This window comes from Agelaius phoeniceus, chromosome 2, assembly GCF_051311805.1.
Source record: "Agelaius phoeniceus isolate bAgePho1 chromosome 2, bAgePho1.hap1, whole genome shotgun sequence".
Classification (NCBI taxonomy): Eukaryota; Metazoa; Chordata; class Aves; order Passeriformes; family Icteridae; genus Agelaius; species Agelaius phoeniceus.
Genome location: NC_135266.1, coordinates 62557083 through 62575289, shown reverse-complemented (window position 1 = coordinate 62575289; position 18207 = coordinate 62557083). Strand labels below are relative to the sequence as shown.

At 38.1% G+C, this 18207-nt stretch overlaps 1 protein-coding gene across 3 annotated transcripts in view; it reads right to left on the bottom strand.

Moving 5' to 3' along the window:
• Positions 1–18207, bottom strand: part of COG3 (component of oligomeric golgi complex 3) — a 30812-nt gene that overhangs the window by 10761 nt on the left and 1844 nt on the right. For 2 of the 3 annotated variants that reach the window (XM_054653130.2, XM_054653150.2), the window contains exons 2-16: positions 17775–17921; positions 17199–17260; positions 15359–15524; positions 14488–14562; positions 14274–14366; positions 13861–13986; positions 11577–11657; positions 11321–11364; positions 10988–11114; positions 10418–10509; positions 7831–7970; positions 6436–6596; positions 4201–4306; positions 2205–2329; positions 498–587 (exon numbers count right to left, since the gene is read on the bottom strand). In XM_054653130.2, the coding sequence (XP_054509105.2) occupies positions 498–587; positions 2205–2329; positions 4201–4306; positions 6436–6596; positions 7831–7970; positions 10418–10509; positions 10988–11114; positions 11321–11364; positions 11577–11657; positions 13861–13986; positions 14274–14366; positions 14488–14562; positions 15359–15524; positions 17199–17260; positions 17775–17921 (1635 nt within the window). The remainder of the gene's footprint in view (positions 1–497; positions 588–2204; positions 2330–4200; positions 4307–6435; positions 6597–7830; positions 7971–10417; positions 10510–10987; positions 11115–11320; positions 11365–11576; positions 11658–13860; positions 13987–14273; positions 14367–14487; positions 14563–15358; positions 15525–17198; positions 17261–17774; positions 17922–18207) is intronic. The other variant, XM_077173683.1, reaches the window with a different exon arrangement.

The window sequence follows — 18207 nt, the reverse complement described above, 5'->3', positions numbered from 1 at the left end:
GTAAATAACCTGATGAATCTGCATTGAATTCTGAGCAACACACCAGATCAAACCTTTTGATAATACAATTCTGAGCAGAGAATACTTAAAACTTCTTCCCAGGGAACATAAGTTAGAAAGATATTTTTAAAATTCGAACAATGGAGGCAGAGAAAAAGAGAAAAGAGTAACAGGCAGTGAAAATAAATACAAAGTCCTCTAGCAAAAAATTTTCCTTTAGGCATCACTTCACTGAATTCCCATGAGTCAGAGCAGCCTATAAACATGATTGCTACAATCTGTATGCCACCTTTTCAGATAGGCTACCATGTGAATCATTATCTTTGCCCTGCAATACATTAACCGTAACTAAGAACTGGCAAATCTGTCAAGTCTCTGGGGGCAGAGCAACATGCTTTGACTAAGATTTTAACAGAATTCTGAACCACTGCTACATGACTTTAGATATACAAGGGGCTGAGGGCTGTGGAAATCATACCCAAAGCACAGATTCTGACCTTGTTTTTACTGATGGAATCAGCAGCTCCCAGCAGCGACTGGATGCAGGCAGATAAGGCCTCTTGTGATAATCCCTGAAACACTGCCCTCTGCAGGGAAAAGGAAAAGAAAAAAAAGACCAACAAAAGAGGTGTTAGCAAAGCTTAGGCAGAATTTTAAGAGTTGCACTTCGTGAACGATGTGTTTACCAGCTTATTAAACTCCAGATCAACTAGCTACAAACATGTTGGCTGCGTGCAGGGACACAGGATGGAGCATTCACATACAAAAGCTTGCTACAACAACTCAGGCTGGATGCAGGTACCCACACAAGCCTGCCCTGCTCACCCTGCAGCTCAGAATTGGCACCTGGGTAGCAACATGGTCAGTGACACCTCACACATTCAGAGCCAACAGCATGAATGGTGTGTGCTGGGTAACCTGACCAGACACTCTCTGTGTGTCAGGGCAACTATCTGTGCGTGCAAGCTACACCTGCAATAGACACGAGATCATTCCAGTGAGCTTTAACCTCAGGCAGACTCAAATTACCTCACATTTGTGACAGCTTAGTAAACAAACATGACAGCTGCCACGGCCCAGGGGACACGGAGCAGGTCCTTAAGTGGCAGCAACATGATCCTACGGCTGAGCCAGCCATAGGAACACGGCTCACTCCCACCAGCACTGCAACAGAGCCCTGACTGCCCCAGACCTGCCAGCACCACTTCATTCATTTGCTCCCTATCTACAGGGTGCAGGCAAAGGGTACCAGTTCTGCTACAGTGTCTCAGGGGAAAACTAAATTAACCTCTGTGCAGATACACTGTAAACAAGCCTTGCAAACAACACAGAAATCACCTCATCTACAAAGGTCTAGCTGAAAAAAAGGGCGAATATCCATCTGTTTTAGTGGGATTGATATTTCAAGCAATAAAGCATTAGTATTTTCCGGCTTCTTTTTTAGTAATAGCATCTTGGCAGGAGTTTTGTGTAACATACATCAAAGATATTTTGAAATCCATTAAATGTGTCTAATAAAGATACAACACATGCAGAAAAGCAAAAACACTTGCTGCATTAGTTTTCTCAGAGATTTATCAGCTTTATATGCTGTTAAGTGAGCAACACAAAACAGATTCTAATGGGAAAGTCTTAAAATATGTGTTAAGTAAACATTGCTTTTGTTTCTGATAGACATGAAGATTTCCACTGTCTTAAACTTTGGAAATGTGTCCCTACGTTTTGGAACATGAAGAGATGTGCCGCAAAAAAAATTCAGAACATTTTCAAAGTGTAGAAGCAGCACAGTCACCATTTTTAAGACCAGATACATCACACAAACACATTCAACCCAGTAATTTCAGCAAAAAAATCATTCCCTGTAATTGACCCAGAACTTTCTATTTTTTTCTTGTCCTATTCACTCCTCAGCTTTGGTGAGATCAGTATCTTGAACATCAGACACTGAATTATTTCTGTAACAGCAAAAGCAATAGATGTACAAATCAGTGCCATTTTTCTAATTCTACAAATATAAAATCGTCTTGGAAATGATGACCTAAATTTGTAAGTTCACTTGTTTTACATAGAGATAGCAGCACAAAGACCAAGAGGTTAGAGGCCAGTAATTGTCCATTCCTAGTTTGTATTAAAATATTTAGACATGATGCTCTACACACTTTATAACTTCATCTTAAAAATTAGATCAAGAAATTTTTGCATACATCTATACATCTGTACAGTTTGGAGAGACACACTAGAGTCCTTCTGACAGTAGGATACCACATTCCATGCAGATCTGCAGGTGAAATCGTGCTCTGATGCCTGGGATTAAGGGATTCAGCTGAACCTGTTTAAAAGCAAAATACACACATGTAAAGCTTGCCCATCTGTCCCTCCAACCAAAGGAGACTGTAATATCAACTGTAATATAAAATTCCATGTTATACTCTCTACACAGAAATATGACATTTTATTTTACCCAAACAGGTTAATTTTTTTTTCCTTCTGAGCAGGTCAGTACTAGATTTCTGATGTGAATCGAGCACAAGCCTATGAAAGACATGAATTTGCTTTCAGGGGTGGCCCAGCTCGACCTTTTTAAATGAGTTAGTGTTACAGGCATGTCTCCAATGACACACACTTCCCACTCCACTAAACAGCTGAAATGACCAGTTACTGAAAAAAAAATAGCACAGGAGAAAAGAATAAAAATAAATGGTTAAGAGATCATGGAATCAGAGGAAATGCTTAGGAAAAAAAAAAGGAAAAAAACATTCTGTTTATTCACTCTTTCCTTTCTGCTGGAGATAATCCTACATGGATTGAACAGTTGCAAAAAATATAGGGTTTAAACATAATTTATAAACTGTAAAAATAACAGCAAAACAAATTTTGTCATGAGATTGCTGTAAACATAAAAAAGTGCTCCTCCTGGGTAACCATCATAATAACACAGTATGCTCAAAATGGATTTTCACAATACCTGACAGACAGAGGTCTGTTTTCATTCTGTCCTTAAATAAGCTGGGAAACAGCTGAGTCAATAGCACCAGAACTCTGATTTCAAATACCAACCATTTAAAAAAACTAAAATTTTTGTAGTTTTACCTGCTGACAGAAAATGCATTTGTGTTTATGTCATCAGTGAAGAAATCATCTGAAATAATCCAGTAATATCTTTCTACCTCTTGTAACTATAAATTTATTGTCACAGTAATTAGAAAGCCTATAAAATCTTATGATACCAGTTTGAGGTTCCTAGGCTATTTATTAGTCACTTCAGCTACTCCTGCAGGTCCTGAAATGGGAAAGAGGCACCTCTGAAGGACAAATAATCCAAATTATCTCAGACACATATCTTCAAATTATACCACATAGGATCCTTCCATCTCCTGAGTGCAGGTGAGATTTAAAGGACTTGCAAATTCCATACACCTGGGATGAAGTACGATGAACTCCATTCTCAATGAGATTTGTGGAGTCCAGCTAGAAACACCTCTGCAGACTTTCCAAGCCAAAAGCAAGAAACTACCATGTAATCAAAAGAAATACAAGGAACAAGTGATAAAGAGCTGAGAAAGATGCTGCTGAGTAAATAACAACACTGTACCACTCTGAACAATAATAAAATAAAAGGAGACATTCTTCATGGATTTTTGATAGTAATTTAAAAATTTCAACACTCAAATGACTGGGATCAGAACAGCCACATTTTATGAAATTTTATTCCAGTTTGCTGTAATTTACAGACACATGGGTCACATGTTTAAAATGTCAAGGAGTAAAGTCTGAATTATTTTAAATACCTGTAAGTTAAGAGACATGCCTGACACACCAAATCACCTTTCCCATCTTAGCACAGCTAACAAACAAAAGCATCCTCAAGCACATATCTTGATGGCAGGGACACTTTTCAGTGGAGAATACAAAAGCTCAGGTTTATACAAAGTACAATAGATGCTGTTGGTTGCAAAAGTAGCTGCTTCATATAACAGAAGCACAAAGAAATGCCACTAAAAGAACAAGATCAGGCTGTTTCTCATCTAAAATATGAAACTAAAACTTTGAGACAAAGTTCACCTCTAAAAATTGCTTATGAATTTGTCTAGGAAAATAACCCTTTAAGATATATGCAAGTTTCTCACATATGGCTGAAGTTAATGCTCACATTCCATGAGCTTTTTGCATTAATTTGACAATATGAGATGTATTTCATACCAGATTTAACTAAGCTGCAGGACTCAGGATCTTCTAGCCGGACATCTGAAAATGAAGCTTCAGATGGCAGTTTCTTCTGTTCCTCTTTCAAACTCTGTGCAATTTGCTGCAAAGAAAGATACACAATAATATTTTTATATCATGTAACACTGCCTTGGTTACAACAGATAAAAGCATGCTGAATTGCAAAAGAGATCAGCTACACTCAGCTTCCAGTGTTTCAAAGACATTTAGAAGAAACAGGCAGATGTTTCCAAAACAGTGGCAGAAATATTGCAATATGATATTCACAAATACATATCTGTGTAAAGCACTGCTCTTTCCATTCTGCCTGTTTTACTGATCTCTCAATAATGACCTATAAAGCCACCTAGAAAGAAAAGTTCAAAATAGGGTAACCCAGTTCAACGCTTACTAGGATTTTAAACAGATAATTTTTTATGGCTTTATTTCCATAAATGACATGTGCAGATGGCCCAAAAGTACTCTCTAGTTTATTCCCTGTGGGAGTTCAACCAAAAGCCTTCCCCTAACATTACTCAACATTTCCACACTTCAGCCTTTTCCACTACTTGGTCGGCTTCAAAGCAACAAGAGGCAGCAAGAATGGGCAAAGAACTGCATTAATATTTGAGCAGAACAGCACAAGAAACATTTCTGCCCCGTGCTTTTAACATTTTAATAATTCATTTACTAAGACAGAAGGACTCTCTAAATAGCAAGGTTTTGAGGTTTAAAAGCAATTAAGTAGCAAAATGAATCTCAAACCAGGCAAAAACTGAAGTCTTATGAGGACATATGAAGAGCAGCATAATTTCTCAATTTGGAATGAACTTTCTCTTCCTTAACTGAAGGGCCATAGAACCTTTGTTAGAAAATAAGGCCTCATACAGACCAAAGAGCAGAATCACTTGCCTGAAGATGCCTGTTAGTCCTTAAACTTTCAGTACAAAGAGCATGTACTCAACAGAATCACTAGCTTCAGGGTTTAAAACCCTGTGGATATCCCACAAAATTGCCAAAGTACCAACTACAGTACAACAAAAGCTTTAGATGTATGTGTATAAAGACAATATCATAGCAACATGAGCTCACTACTGGTAATTTTCTCACAATTTTCTGTTTGCAGACAAGAATTGAGCCCAGTAAGGTACAGTCACACAATGTTAATGTCTTTCAGCCCACAGCAAAATACATGTATTCTAGGTAGGTAGGTAGGTAGAGAGAAGAGAGAGATAAGACAGACAGACAGATAGATAGCTAGCTTCTGTGTTTTTTATAAGTAATGTTCTGATTCTGAAGTCAAACAGCAGCTTTCTACCAACTGGTCACCTGGAACTAAGTCCTACAGTTTTCTAAGCACCACCAGCTATTCTGGCAGCTGTGGAAAACAGAATACAGCAATAAAATTTGGATCTTGCCAGTCCATGTTGGAAAGGCCATTCTCAGTCACCTCAGTCCTTTGACAGCTTGGGCCTCCCATTATAAAGTGAATATAATGAGAGTTTTTTTGGAGGGGGATCTTTACTATGCTTTACTGCTTCCGTGTAGTCTTCATGCAGTTGTAGCTTGTTCTAGTCAAAAACTCATGAAAGGTTTCTAATTGGGCATTTATTTATTTCTGTGAGTTGTTTCATTCTGAAACTTTCATCAATATAGTACTAACGTTTTAAAGTAAGTAGAATTAGTTTGATCCATTTCAACAGGAACATTGACTCAAAGGACTTGGAATGACTAAAAAAATGGCTAATACTGATAAGAACTTGAAAAGGGCTTCTGGAAGCCATTGCTAACATGTTAAATTATCTAAAGCAAGTCTACTCTCACACTGCCTGAGCATAGGGTACACACATGCCTACCAAAAGCTGGTTGACCAGTAATTCTTAAAACAAACTTGCAGCTAACTGGGACTGTCTAAAGCATCTCTTCAATTCCAGCTCAACTAGAAAATACATTGGGTAATACTATTACTTATGAATGTAAATAAAAATTCAGAAGCTTCAAGTTTTGATAAAACTGTTAACTGTGAGCACTACTGCCATTGTCACTAAGTTTGACATAAAATGTTGACATCTAGTTCAGGGCCATAATTTCATCAGCAGGTGTCAATTTGAAAATGCTAGTAACACCAAATACACCTAAGAACAGGAAAACCCAAGCTGCAAAGCACTGTATTGCATAACTGCATACACTGCATGTACAAAGTCAAGGCCAATGAAGCAGCTGAGGTTGTACCTCCATCATCTCCAGCTTGTCAGGATAGGCGAGATCGCCCGGCGCGGGCTTGTAGCCAGTGATGTCAGTCTGAATGTAAATGTGTGTCCTGTAGACAAGGCGCTCCTGCACATCTTCCAACATCTGCTTGACACCAGCTGCAAAGGCACCCAGTTGTTCAGCTGACAAAGGTAAGAACAGGCACAAATTGTTAATGACAAAACAAGCTTATAGAAACACAAATCTGAAGTATCACACATATGACCATAAAGGCCTGGCTTGCTGCAGATGGAGTCAGGGTATTTTTGGAACAGCGGTATGCAGACAAATTTGTGACAAACAAGGAATTTACTGAACTCCATGTTGCAGTTGCTTTGGCTCCCCAGGTTTTCATTAGGCTATGAAAATGCAACCTCACACTGATGACATCAGATGTCTTCTCAGAATTAAGGGTTCTATTTATTTCAGACCTGGGTACTTAAGTGGAATTTTGGTGGGAACAACAAAGCAAGATGGCTTTAGTTCCATCACAGCCAATACCTGTGGTGTGACTGTTGGGAGCTGATAAAAACAGATAAACCAATGCAGCTCCCATCAAACTTAAGACTTATTGTATCAGCCCAAATTTAAGTAGTAGTAAGACACTTCTTATGATAAGCCAAAAATGATTACATCAGCAAAGTTTTGCTCATTCCCAACAGTGTTACAATTATACTTCCAGGAAAGTGAACAATTCTTCATGACTACTGGCACAGCTTCAGTGACAAGCAGCTACACTGGGTGATATACCAGGTACCAAGGATGATTTCTATTTACTGCCTGATGCAATAAAGACTGTGAAAGGATTCCATTTATGCACTGGTCATACTATGAAATGAGACACCAGGTCAGCTCAGTCCTATGAGACTTTGGACTCTGCATACTTACAAAACTCCAAAATCTACCCTGCTACTTAACTCCTCTGCTGAAGTTACAATTTCTAATCTGGGAAACATGATGTTAAGAAGAATTGAAAAAAAAATCAGTTTAAATTCCTTTATCACCATTATGCAGAAAGCTCTACATGGATGATGCATTAGCAGGGCCAAGTGAAAGTAGTTCGTTAATTTAAAAAGTTAATTTAAATTAACCCTAGTGCATGGATATACACAAGGTGGATGCTTGCTAGCAGTTGTACAATCTAGAGAAAACAAGACTAGCATCAGTACATTACTTAAAATGATGTTATGCACAGACCCAAATATACAGACCTTCACTATAAATGAAAAAGCATAATTAATTTTACACAAACATGTCAAACATGAGGTTAAGATCCACTAGAAAGAAATAAGCATCTAGAATTTCTGACTATGCAATTGAATAATTTTATCAGTTAAGAAGACACTTAAAAATAATAATCTTCAATCTATGAGTTACCATTGTTCTGTACATGATCCTCAAGCATCTCATTTTTGAGAATCCCACAGAGCTCAGAAAGTGTCTCTAAGTGAATGACATGGATGATCATTGGCCTCAGGACATCATACAATGAAAGACACAACTTCTCCAAGAGTTCACTATGAAGAAAAAATAAAACAAAGCAAAATAATTTTAGGATCCCCCGAAAGCAAAAGAAAATTTTATCACAAACATAGATTATTTTGTGGCAAAGATTTTTGAAAAGAGGGTGAAAAAACAAGTGTCATAGAAGACTTCAGACAAGACTGTTTAAGACATAAACCCACTGTTTCCTACAAAGTAGGAAAAGTTTTTGTTTTAAAGGATGTGGCATATCAACTGCTTAAACATGGTGTTACAGCTTTTAAATAATTTTAAAATAAATTTTTTAAAACCCAAATAAACTAAAAAAAATCTATACAAACCAATCAACTCAACCTGTCACAAAGGGAAGATGCTGCAACCTGGTTCACTTGGCTTCTGTGTAAGAAAATGTTCTTGCTGAGCTCAGAATTATAACCCAAATTTTCCCTTGAGAAAAGGCTCATCTGATTGCAAGGATTGAACAGTGTATTAGAATCAGGAGCACACAAAGAGGGATGCAGGAGGAGAAGCTTGGTAATGTTTTCTGTCATAGCTACCAACATCTCAGAACAGACTTTCCAATCTAACTGAAGTTATGATATCAATACAGTGACACACCAGAAATCCCACTTCCATGGATTTTTTTCTTTCATGTTCAAAGTGGTGCATATCCTGATTAAGACATCAACAGCACTCACTCTAGACATTTTTGCCATTCTCAATGCTCCCCTCACTAACCACATATTAGGCACTAATGCTATTGCCAGTAGCTGAAAATTCAAGTAAATTTCTAGAGTTGGAAATATAAACATCAAGAACACTGAATAATGACAGTGTGATAAAGATATTGAGTTTTACTGCACTATTTGTTTTTTTCTAATTCACAAAAAATGTCTGTCAATAGGACAATGACACTTCAGTTCCTCAGACTGGGAACAAAAATGCTCATGAAAAATACGCAGAAGAAACATTTTGAATCCTCTTCCTTTGCATCCTATAGCACTATAAGCAACTTGATAAAACAGTAACTCTCCATGCTAAAAGCAGAACAAAAAAAGAAAGTTTCACCAGCCTTATTATTAAGTACAATACTCAATCTCAGATCTCTACTCCTGGGTAGAATTTTGGTAAACTCTTATCTCTACATAGACACCTGGCTGTAATTTCTTCAGAGCACCTTAGCACTGCAGAAAAGAAAATGAGGCCATGTATTATGCTAAAAGAAACCTAATAAAGTAGCTACTATTTGAAACATTTTTAAAAGATATTTTATTTAGATGTGGGCAAAAAAAAAGGAAGCAAGTTCTTAGGAAATGAGGTAATTACATTCCATCAAAATTTAAAAAAAACCAGAACTCTATTATCATTCTTGGTGTGAATAGCACTAGTGACAAGACTTCTGGCTGAACAACATTTTACACTGATTTCAATTAGGGATGTTTAGCCCAGGATTTGGACTGAGATAGCTAAACTGATTCTTAAGCAAATTTATTTCAGTCACCTCAAATTCTGAGCATGCCCCACACAAGGCCACAATTCCTCAGAAAAGACTGGGCCCAGTCTGGCACTGTGGTTTATCTCTAGTGAGGCCTTATGCAGTTTTGGTTTTCCTTTAGCTTTGAAGGATGGGGAGAGTACTGGGCAGTCTTTTTTTCAGGTGACACACTTGTTTAACGTAGGCTGCACTCAATTTAAGACATCGCAACACTCAAAACCAGTGTCTTGCTTAGTCACTAATAAGTTAGACTAACACTAATAGGAATACACTTAAGTTAGGAACTTTATAGCAAGGGAACATGACCTACCCAAATTTCAAAATCAAGTATCAGTACTAAAACATACCAGAAAACTGGAGGAGGGGCATAATCTATTCAATTGCTTTACCATTACAGGTTTGTTGTAAAAAACTTAACAATACTTTTACATTGCAATTACTGTGTGAAGCAGCAACCTGCCCCTCTTTTAAGTTTAGGCACGGGAGATTGGGACACTGCTCTTGTCAGGCATCTACTACCCTGCCTTCTGTTCAGCCCAAATACAGGCAACATGCAAACATTCCTTGACAGTAAGGGCAGCTCATTAAATCCTTCCAGAAAAATAGCTGGAGTTCATCAGCCTAACTTCAGACTGAAGCAAATGAAAGCACTAGTGCAACAGGCTGTGCAAAAACAGCTGAGAGCTGTGGACTTCTATCTACAGCTATTTTCAAAGAACCTGAATATCTTTAACTCTTTCAGACTATCTACAGAGCATTTGCAAAGATTACTTATGGAGAATGGGAACTATCAGCTTTGCTTGAAGAAAGAAGAAAACACAAGAATATCAAATTCTGACACTAGAAGTGATTGAGCCTTATTTTTTATCCTGCTAGTTCTTATCAAACCATTTGAACACAGCCCTGTTTGCCACAAAATATTGTCTGCTACATCACAACACACTAAATACAACATCCAGTAAAACAAAACCAGCATCTACCACCTACTCCAGTTTTGGTGTTGATTTTGTGAAGAACTCATTGTAAAGCTGGTGTTCATCCTGGCATACATGGACCATAAAGGCACAACCGCTTCGTACCTGTATTCACAGAAATACAAATACTTGATTATTAAATTCTTTTCCTTGCATCAGTATCACAAGAGATATTAGAATATGATTATTATATATTGTGCTGTGATTATTACAGCTATGATTAAACTGAAGGTTTGTAAAATTCAAAAGCAACGAGATGAAGTCTAAGAGTATGGGCTGAAAAGATGTTACTAGCCAAATACTGTACAACTTCTGTCCCTTTTTTGTTTCTGAAATTGAAGTAACCACATTTTATGCTTCTTTTTTATCCTCCCCCCTCTGTGAGGTTTGTAACAGGGTGGAGTCTTTACAGAAACAAAACATGTATGGCTTGAAAATATTAGTAGAATGTTAATGATTCAAACTCACAGACAACAGTAACAATTCTGCATGTAAATGACTGAATTAAGTAAGTTCATTTTTCCTGGGGGAGAGAGGATTAAAACATGACAAAACCTTCACAACACATGACTACTTTACCTACCAGAGCACAATGATCTCTGTTATTCTGACTGGTTAATTCTGTAACAGTGCTAGCGATACTTGGACCAAGCAACAGCTCCCGCTGGTCAAGGTAACATTGATGGATTTCATTGAGAACTTGCTGATACCTAGCCAAGAAATTAAAACAGTAACTGCATCCTGAAGATCATTTTCTGGCACACGTAAAATGCATTCTAATACCCTCTTTAGGTCTATGTAACTTCAATTTTTAAAACTTTCTTTTAAACAAATAATGTGTTTAACAGTACCTAAACAAAAGTAAATATTTTCAAAACTTAAAACTGTTGAAGATAAATTATGTAGACATACTCACTCTGGCATTTTTTCAGATCTTTGCTCTACTTGTTCAATAAGAGTCTACTCAAAAAAAAAAACCAGAGAAAGAAGTATTATCAGTAAATCACTTTTTTGTAGTATTTGGAAAACAGTTTGTGGTATTTTTGCACGGATACAATATGCAATCTTTGGACATTCACATTTGCACAATATGCAATCCCTGCATTCACACTAATAAATTCAAGCCTCATTTTCATAACTTCCTTTTTAAAAGTTAGTTACCAGCTACTTACTCTGACTTTGGGAGCAGCTGCTCTGAATTTCACATAAAACAGCGTGAAGGCATTGTCAGAATTTGGCACAGCTGAAGGATCCTGAAAGAAGAGATGAGTAATTGGTTAAAAAGCAAAATACTATATTTGGCTTCTAGTATATAATGGCTGAGATAATTAGGCTCTAAAACAGGGTATTGGCTGTTTATGCTTATGCTTCCAGTGAAACAGCTCTTTGCCACTTCCCACCAACAAAGGCAAACTGGTTTCAGAATTTAAAGTCAGATGGAAGAACAAAACCCAACCCAAGCATTTCATCCAACAGCCTCTACAGGAAAATGAACATTTTCAGTAATTATGACATTCTCCATTAGAGACAAAAATATTCTCTGAACCTGCCAGAGAAGTAGTGATTGTTGGTCCTTAGTATGTAGTACTAAAATGGAACAAGTTTCCCTTTTATCTTCTGTTCCCAAGGCAGAGAAGCTAAGTTTCAGCTTGCATTCAAGTTACAACCAGAATGTCAAGTCTTGAGGCAGCTCCCCCTACAGCTCCTCAGCCCAGTGGGGCAGACAGCTTGAACTTAAGACAAATTCTAGCACTAACAAAGCAGAGCAAAGACCCAGTTTAAAGACCAAGCTTTCCTCTCCTTATCCCTACTGAAGTGAGAGAGAAGAGATGGTCTTCTTCAGAAACATGATGGGGACAAGAAAACATCCTCACCTCCTATTTTCATCCCTGTGAGCAACCTCATCATCCTTCTATAAAGTCACATCAAAACCTCCACTCACATGCGTGCATCACCAAAGAACATCCAGATCTCACTCCCCTTTCCAGTCCTGACAGTCTTGTTCTTTTACAATAGGAAAACTCAACACTTGATCACAACTAAAAAACACTGGTCTAGTACTGCACTTCTAGCAGAAGTAGCCATTTAATGTTTCAAAGTATACAAAATATTCACAAAACCCCCATGTACATGGAAAGGAAAAGGTCATCTGACTCTTAAAAGACATATCTTTCCTGACTTAAAAGTCCTAAGCAGCAATTCAAATCCAAAAAATAGGTTACACACTTCTTTCTGTAGACATGCTGATTATCAAAGATGTTCAATTTTGTTTGAATTCAGCTCAGTCAGGGCAATCCACTGGCATCAAACCAAGCTATGATACCTTTTTTTTTAATAAAACCTAGTTTTGTACCAAACAAAAAATGTTCAATGACACTTAACCAAGATCTTCACTCCATGAGTACTCTTCCACAAGTTTCCATGAACACTGCCTAAAATTCCCTTCTTTTTGGTGTGCCAGTTCTCAATTCTAGTATCTTTCAGTTTCACTGATTATCCCTAAGGACACCAAGTTTGCCTGTAATAGAACTGAGCACAAGGTACACAATTATTTGGAGAAAGAATCAGTGCATAGGAAGAGACAGTCCTCTCTCCCTTCTGCTCTGCCGGAACACTGCAGCATGAGACTATCAACATTTTAATGAGATCAAAAAAACCTCCTTGCTCACATTTATGCCTACATCTCCCTGGAGTGAGGGGGAGTAAACACCTGGACAGGGTGTCTCTTCCCTGGGACACTCTAGCATCACTGTCAACACTTTAAACCGAAACAAAAAATGCTGGAAAACTACTGGCACAGTTGTTATCTGCAGCCACACAGACCACTGCAGAAGAAATAAACATTTACATGACCAAGAGCACCCAAGAATACTTACTGGAATGTAATACCAAAATGATCATGGTATGAACTCAGAGCTGTGCTTTACAATTACCATCCAGTAACACCCAGCTCCTGTACACTTTTTTCAAGTATTCCCTTTAATCTCTCTCTGTCTCCAAAGCAATCCATCTCCAAAACAAAACACCACAGTACTTCTATTTCTCTTGTGTACCTTCCCCATTTGGCAACACACCAGCAGACAGTTCAGAGCTCCAGTGCACACTCTGGTTCAGGAAAGCAACTGTCTGGCCATCTGGTGTCTCTAACACAGTCCTTCATCCATCCCTGGCCTTCACTAGCTTACTGCTCGCCTACTTCAATTCACTGACTTCCTCTTCTTCAATATCCATCATTTTTTAATTATTCCTACTTTTAAATCTTTTGGATCACTAGATCTCCCTCATACTTGGCTGAGTATTGGACAACCTACACAAACACCGTAGTGTTTGCCCTGACCTATTTTCACAAAAATCTGCTGACACATCCCACCTTCAAAAAAAGTAAAAAGAGAACTCTTTGATGTTATAATAGGCATTTCAGTACAGCTCCACTTCCCACTTGCTGGTTCACCTTACCCTTTTCATTAACTGGGTTGTGAGGTTCTGTAGTGTATTCACAGTGTATGTCTTGATAAGGTGCATAGCTTTAGAAAGGCATTGTTTAAACTTCGTCAAATATACAGGATAGTCTTTAAAATTTGGCTGAAAGAAAGAAAAAAACATCCATTTTAAATAGAAATAGTAAGAGTCAAAAATTTATCAAAACTTAAAATACATAACTAGCCAGCTTGTACAAACTAAAAGCAGTATTTTACAAAAATTAAGAAGAATAATAAGTATATTCAATAAAAATTTCCTACATTTATAAAGCACCATCCTTAACTTCTTCCTGTATTTGGCATAGAAAACTTCTTATAGGAAAAAAAACTATTACAAAAGTATGAACACATAGTTGTGACATTTTTAACCAAAAATACAGAATGACTTACATGTGATGAAATATATGCAATACAATCATCAAGCTTAGCCAGCATGGGAATGAATCCTTCACTGTTCACAGACAGCGTAGGGGAATTCAATTTCTTTGGAAAACAAGACAAAGCATCATTGTAAGGAACCTAAGCACATTACTGTTGGTGACTAAGTTCAACAGACTGGTATACTTTCATTTTCTAAGACTATTAACAATGAAATAATACTTACAGTGTTGATATTTTCCAGCTCATTAAAGTAAGAAAGTTTCTGCTGGATATTTTCAGCCAGGTCAACAAGTTCTGACTATTAAAGAAACAATAAATAAAAGAAAATTATCAACCTAGCAAGTGGCTTAAATATATATATACACACACGTGTATATAATATATAATGTATAAAATTATTAAGCCTCCCTTTCAGCTTTCAGCACACACCATTGCTCAATAGCTCCAAGCAACTTGCAACTAATTAAGTACAACAAAAGATGCAAAATACACCAGTGCTCTCTTGCTCTCTTGCCAGAGACTGACACATTTTTTTCAGTAGTGTATTTAAAATATATATATACTACAGGTTTGTCAGTATCCCACAGACAATGCTGCATACAAACAGCAGTGCTGCCATCAGTACTACAGAGAATTGTAAAAATCCTGTATCTCAGGACTGGAGTCTTAAAACATCTCTTATCCAGTCTGACTATGAAAAAAAACATTCGTTGTATCACTGTTGCAGCAGTTCATCAGGAAAAGAAAGTATCTGGGAAATAAGTTCCCAACTTTAAGGATCTTGCAGAAAGCAGCTCAAAATATTTCTGCAAATGATATTAATTATTAATTCCAATACAGTTTGCATCAGTCAGGCATCAGTTACAAAAACTGCCCTCAGCTAACTTTCTTCATTAAAACATATATTGACACATACTGAATATTTGACTGCAGAGCCTCACACCCCAGTTTCAGGTGAAACACTCCCAAAAAATTAGGTCCAAAGCAAATGGATGCATTGTTACCACAGCTCACATATTTTCCCAGCCCAAGAAAATGAAACTGTCATTTAAGATGTCTTAGCAGCTCCCAGTAATCCTTCCATCAAAGATTACCTGCTCTTTCAAAAGCTGTTCACAGGCCTCATGCAGTGTTCCTGTCTTTGTGGACACAAAAAGATACTGTTTTTGCAGTGACTCCAAGTGCTGAAGGGCACTATTCACATCATCCAAGATAGCATCACACTGCTCCTGAAAGCCAGACAAGTAATCCCTCATCTGTCTAGAAAAAAAGAGAATCAACAGATAACAGAAGTAAAATTTCCCTTTCTGTATTTGCAAATCCAGCTGCCTGCAGGGACATTGCCACCACTTTTCTCCTTCCAGGAATAGGAGATCACTTGCATCAAGCAAGAGTGCACAAAAAGCAGATGTTTCATTATCTCAGAAATAACAGAGCTGAAGGGTCTGGAATAGCTACTCCATCTCCCTGACATTCCTTACAGCAAGCCTACCTAGAAAGCAGCAGCTTGCACCACAACTGGTCTGGAGCATGTGAATACTGTCTAAATGGGCAGCACAAACACACTGACTTCTGCAAGCAGCCAAATTCTACCTGCCTTGCTCCCAACAGGCGTGTTAATTTGGGTCTCTTCTACTCATTTTCACTTTCCATTTAGAAATTACTTTTTCTCTCCTGAAGTAGCTGAAATTATCTAGAGGATTCAAAACTTACTGTGAGGATTGAAAGAGGCTTAGATGAAATAGATCGAGTGTCTAGTGTCACCAGATCTGTCCAAGGCTCAATGCAGACAAAACCTCTAAATGATACTAGATGTTATGTCAAGCATTCAGCTTATCTAAAGCATATTAAAAATTAATTACTGTTGGATGTCAGCTAAAACTTCAGAGTTCTACTTTACCATGTACAAAGCTGCAAGTAATGCAATTCCCTGTATCCATGTGCAACAGGCAAAGAAATTATTCATTTTCCTTCTGCACCTTTGGACTCCTGCAGAGAATAGCATACTGGCCATCCTACAAACCACTGTGCATCCATGGAACATTTGAGCACCTGTGTGCACCGTTACAAACATGCCAACTGACAAAGTGCAAGCCTGCTACTCCTTGTAGGTTCTTAACGAGCAGATCACAGGATCAGTATATGCCTCACCCTCTGCTTTTAAGAAAAGTCATGTCCTCAAATGTCAGAGCAAAAGAGAAAGAAATAGCCCAAAGAAAAGCAGAGGAAGAACTGAAGAGGGAGTACAGCAGCATCTCCTTGTGGCCAAGGGCAAGTCTGTGAAGTGTCAAAACAGAAGCCAGTTTCTATAAAAGCCACGAGCAGATGTAGGTAAGCCATTTAGCTGTACTTCAGATTCCCAAGGAGTAACTGTTGAAGTCAGAGGGAAAGGGTTCTGCTGAGCCTGATGGAAAAGTCAGTTACACAGAAACAGATGAGAATGGCAAGACTCTAAACTGGAGTTGAGCAAAGTGTCAAGGAATGCAGGGAATGTAGATACAGAATGACAACCATAGTGACTGATGAGCCAAATGGTGACAACAGAAATTACCACCAGCCACATCTGCTTACACAGATATTTATTATTTTTTAGTCACAATCAGAGGATGACATTCCAATAGCAGCAGCAATTGAAAAATCATAGGAAAGCTCTTAGACTGCCTTTGTCTACAGCCCTGTCTGTAAGCCAAAACTAATTTCCACCTGCCTATACTGGGCAGTTCAGAAGGAAATCTGCATCCCCTTAACTGCTCTGCCACTTGGGCAGTGGCCTTTGGGAGTGAGGCACACAGCCTTGGAAAGCCTCAGCTGCTCCCACACATTCCCCCACTCCCCACCAGCTGAATGTGAGCATGTGGTAACATTAATGGACAAGATGAAGTCCTTCAAGGGTGGAACTGCTTATAGTGAAAAGAACTGAGGAAGAGCACGTACCTATACTTGGCACCTTCATCTTGATCCATCTGTGTTTGCACCTGAGCAAACCAGGAGAAGAACTAGAAGAGATTTTATGGTGTGAACAATATAGATATCACATGCAATCAATTAAAAAAAATCAAATCTATGATCTATGAAATGAAGATGAGCTTTTGTTAAAAACAGAGCTGTTTCAGAATTCAGTTATTAATCTAGGAAACTAATTCCTCACTGTGGGTCCATTCCAACTGAAATACTCCATTCTATTCCTTCACTGAGTTAAAATGGTAAAGACTGGATTTCATCTGGCTTTATTTGCACAAGAACAAGGGTATCACATTAGATAGTGTAGGTTCTTCTACTTCAAGAGCAACACCACTTTACTGAAGGGGTGCCTTATTCTCACATTAGTTTCCACTCCAAATGCAAAAAGTACCTGTCACTTCAGAGCTAAGACTTCAGTGTTGTTTTCCCCCCAAGCTCCCCCTTATGCATCTTGAAAAGGTTTAGCAAACCCACCAAAAGCTAGGTGAGACACACAGAAACTAACAGAATTCTCTGAAGATCACTGCATCTTGGAGGTCATTCACTTACCTGCTGTGCTGTTTCAATTCTTTCATCCTCCATCCCTAGTGCTGCAAATCCCTTCAGAAGGACATCCTCTGTGGATTCTGGCACTGCAGCTGTCAGCAGAACAGGCAGCGACTGGGACGTCAGGCTGCACAAGTCCTCGATGGGCAGCTGCTCACAAAACACCACAAACTTTGGTCACATAACTCACTGAGAATCCCTTCATAGGTGCAGCTCAACTATAAAGCAATCCAAAGCAGTAGGATAAGAAAATTACAGGCATCTACTTTTGAAGAAAAAAATGCAATGGACATTTTACCTATCAATATGATAATCACTGAAACATTAAGTTTAGAAAAAACCTCTGAGACCACTGAGTCCAACCATTACACCAACAACTACAACATCCACACATTTAGAAACACCACACAGGAACTGTCAGGTTTTTTTGCCAGAC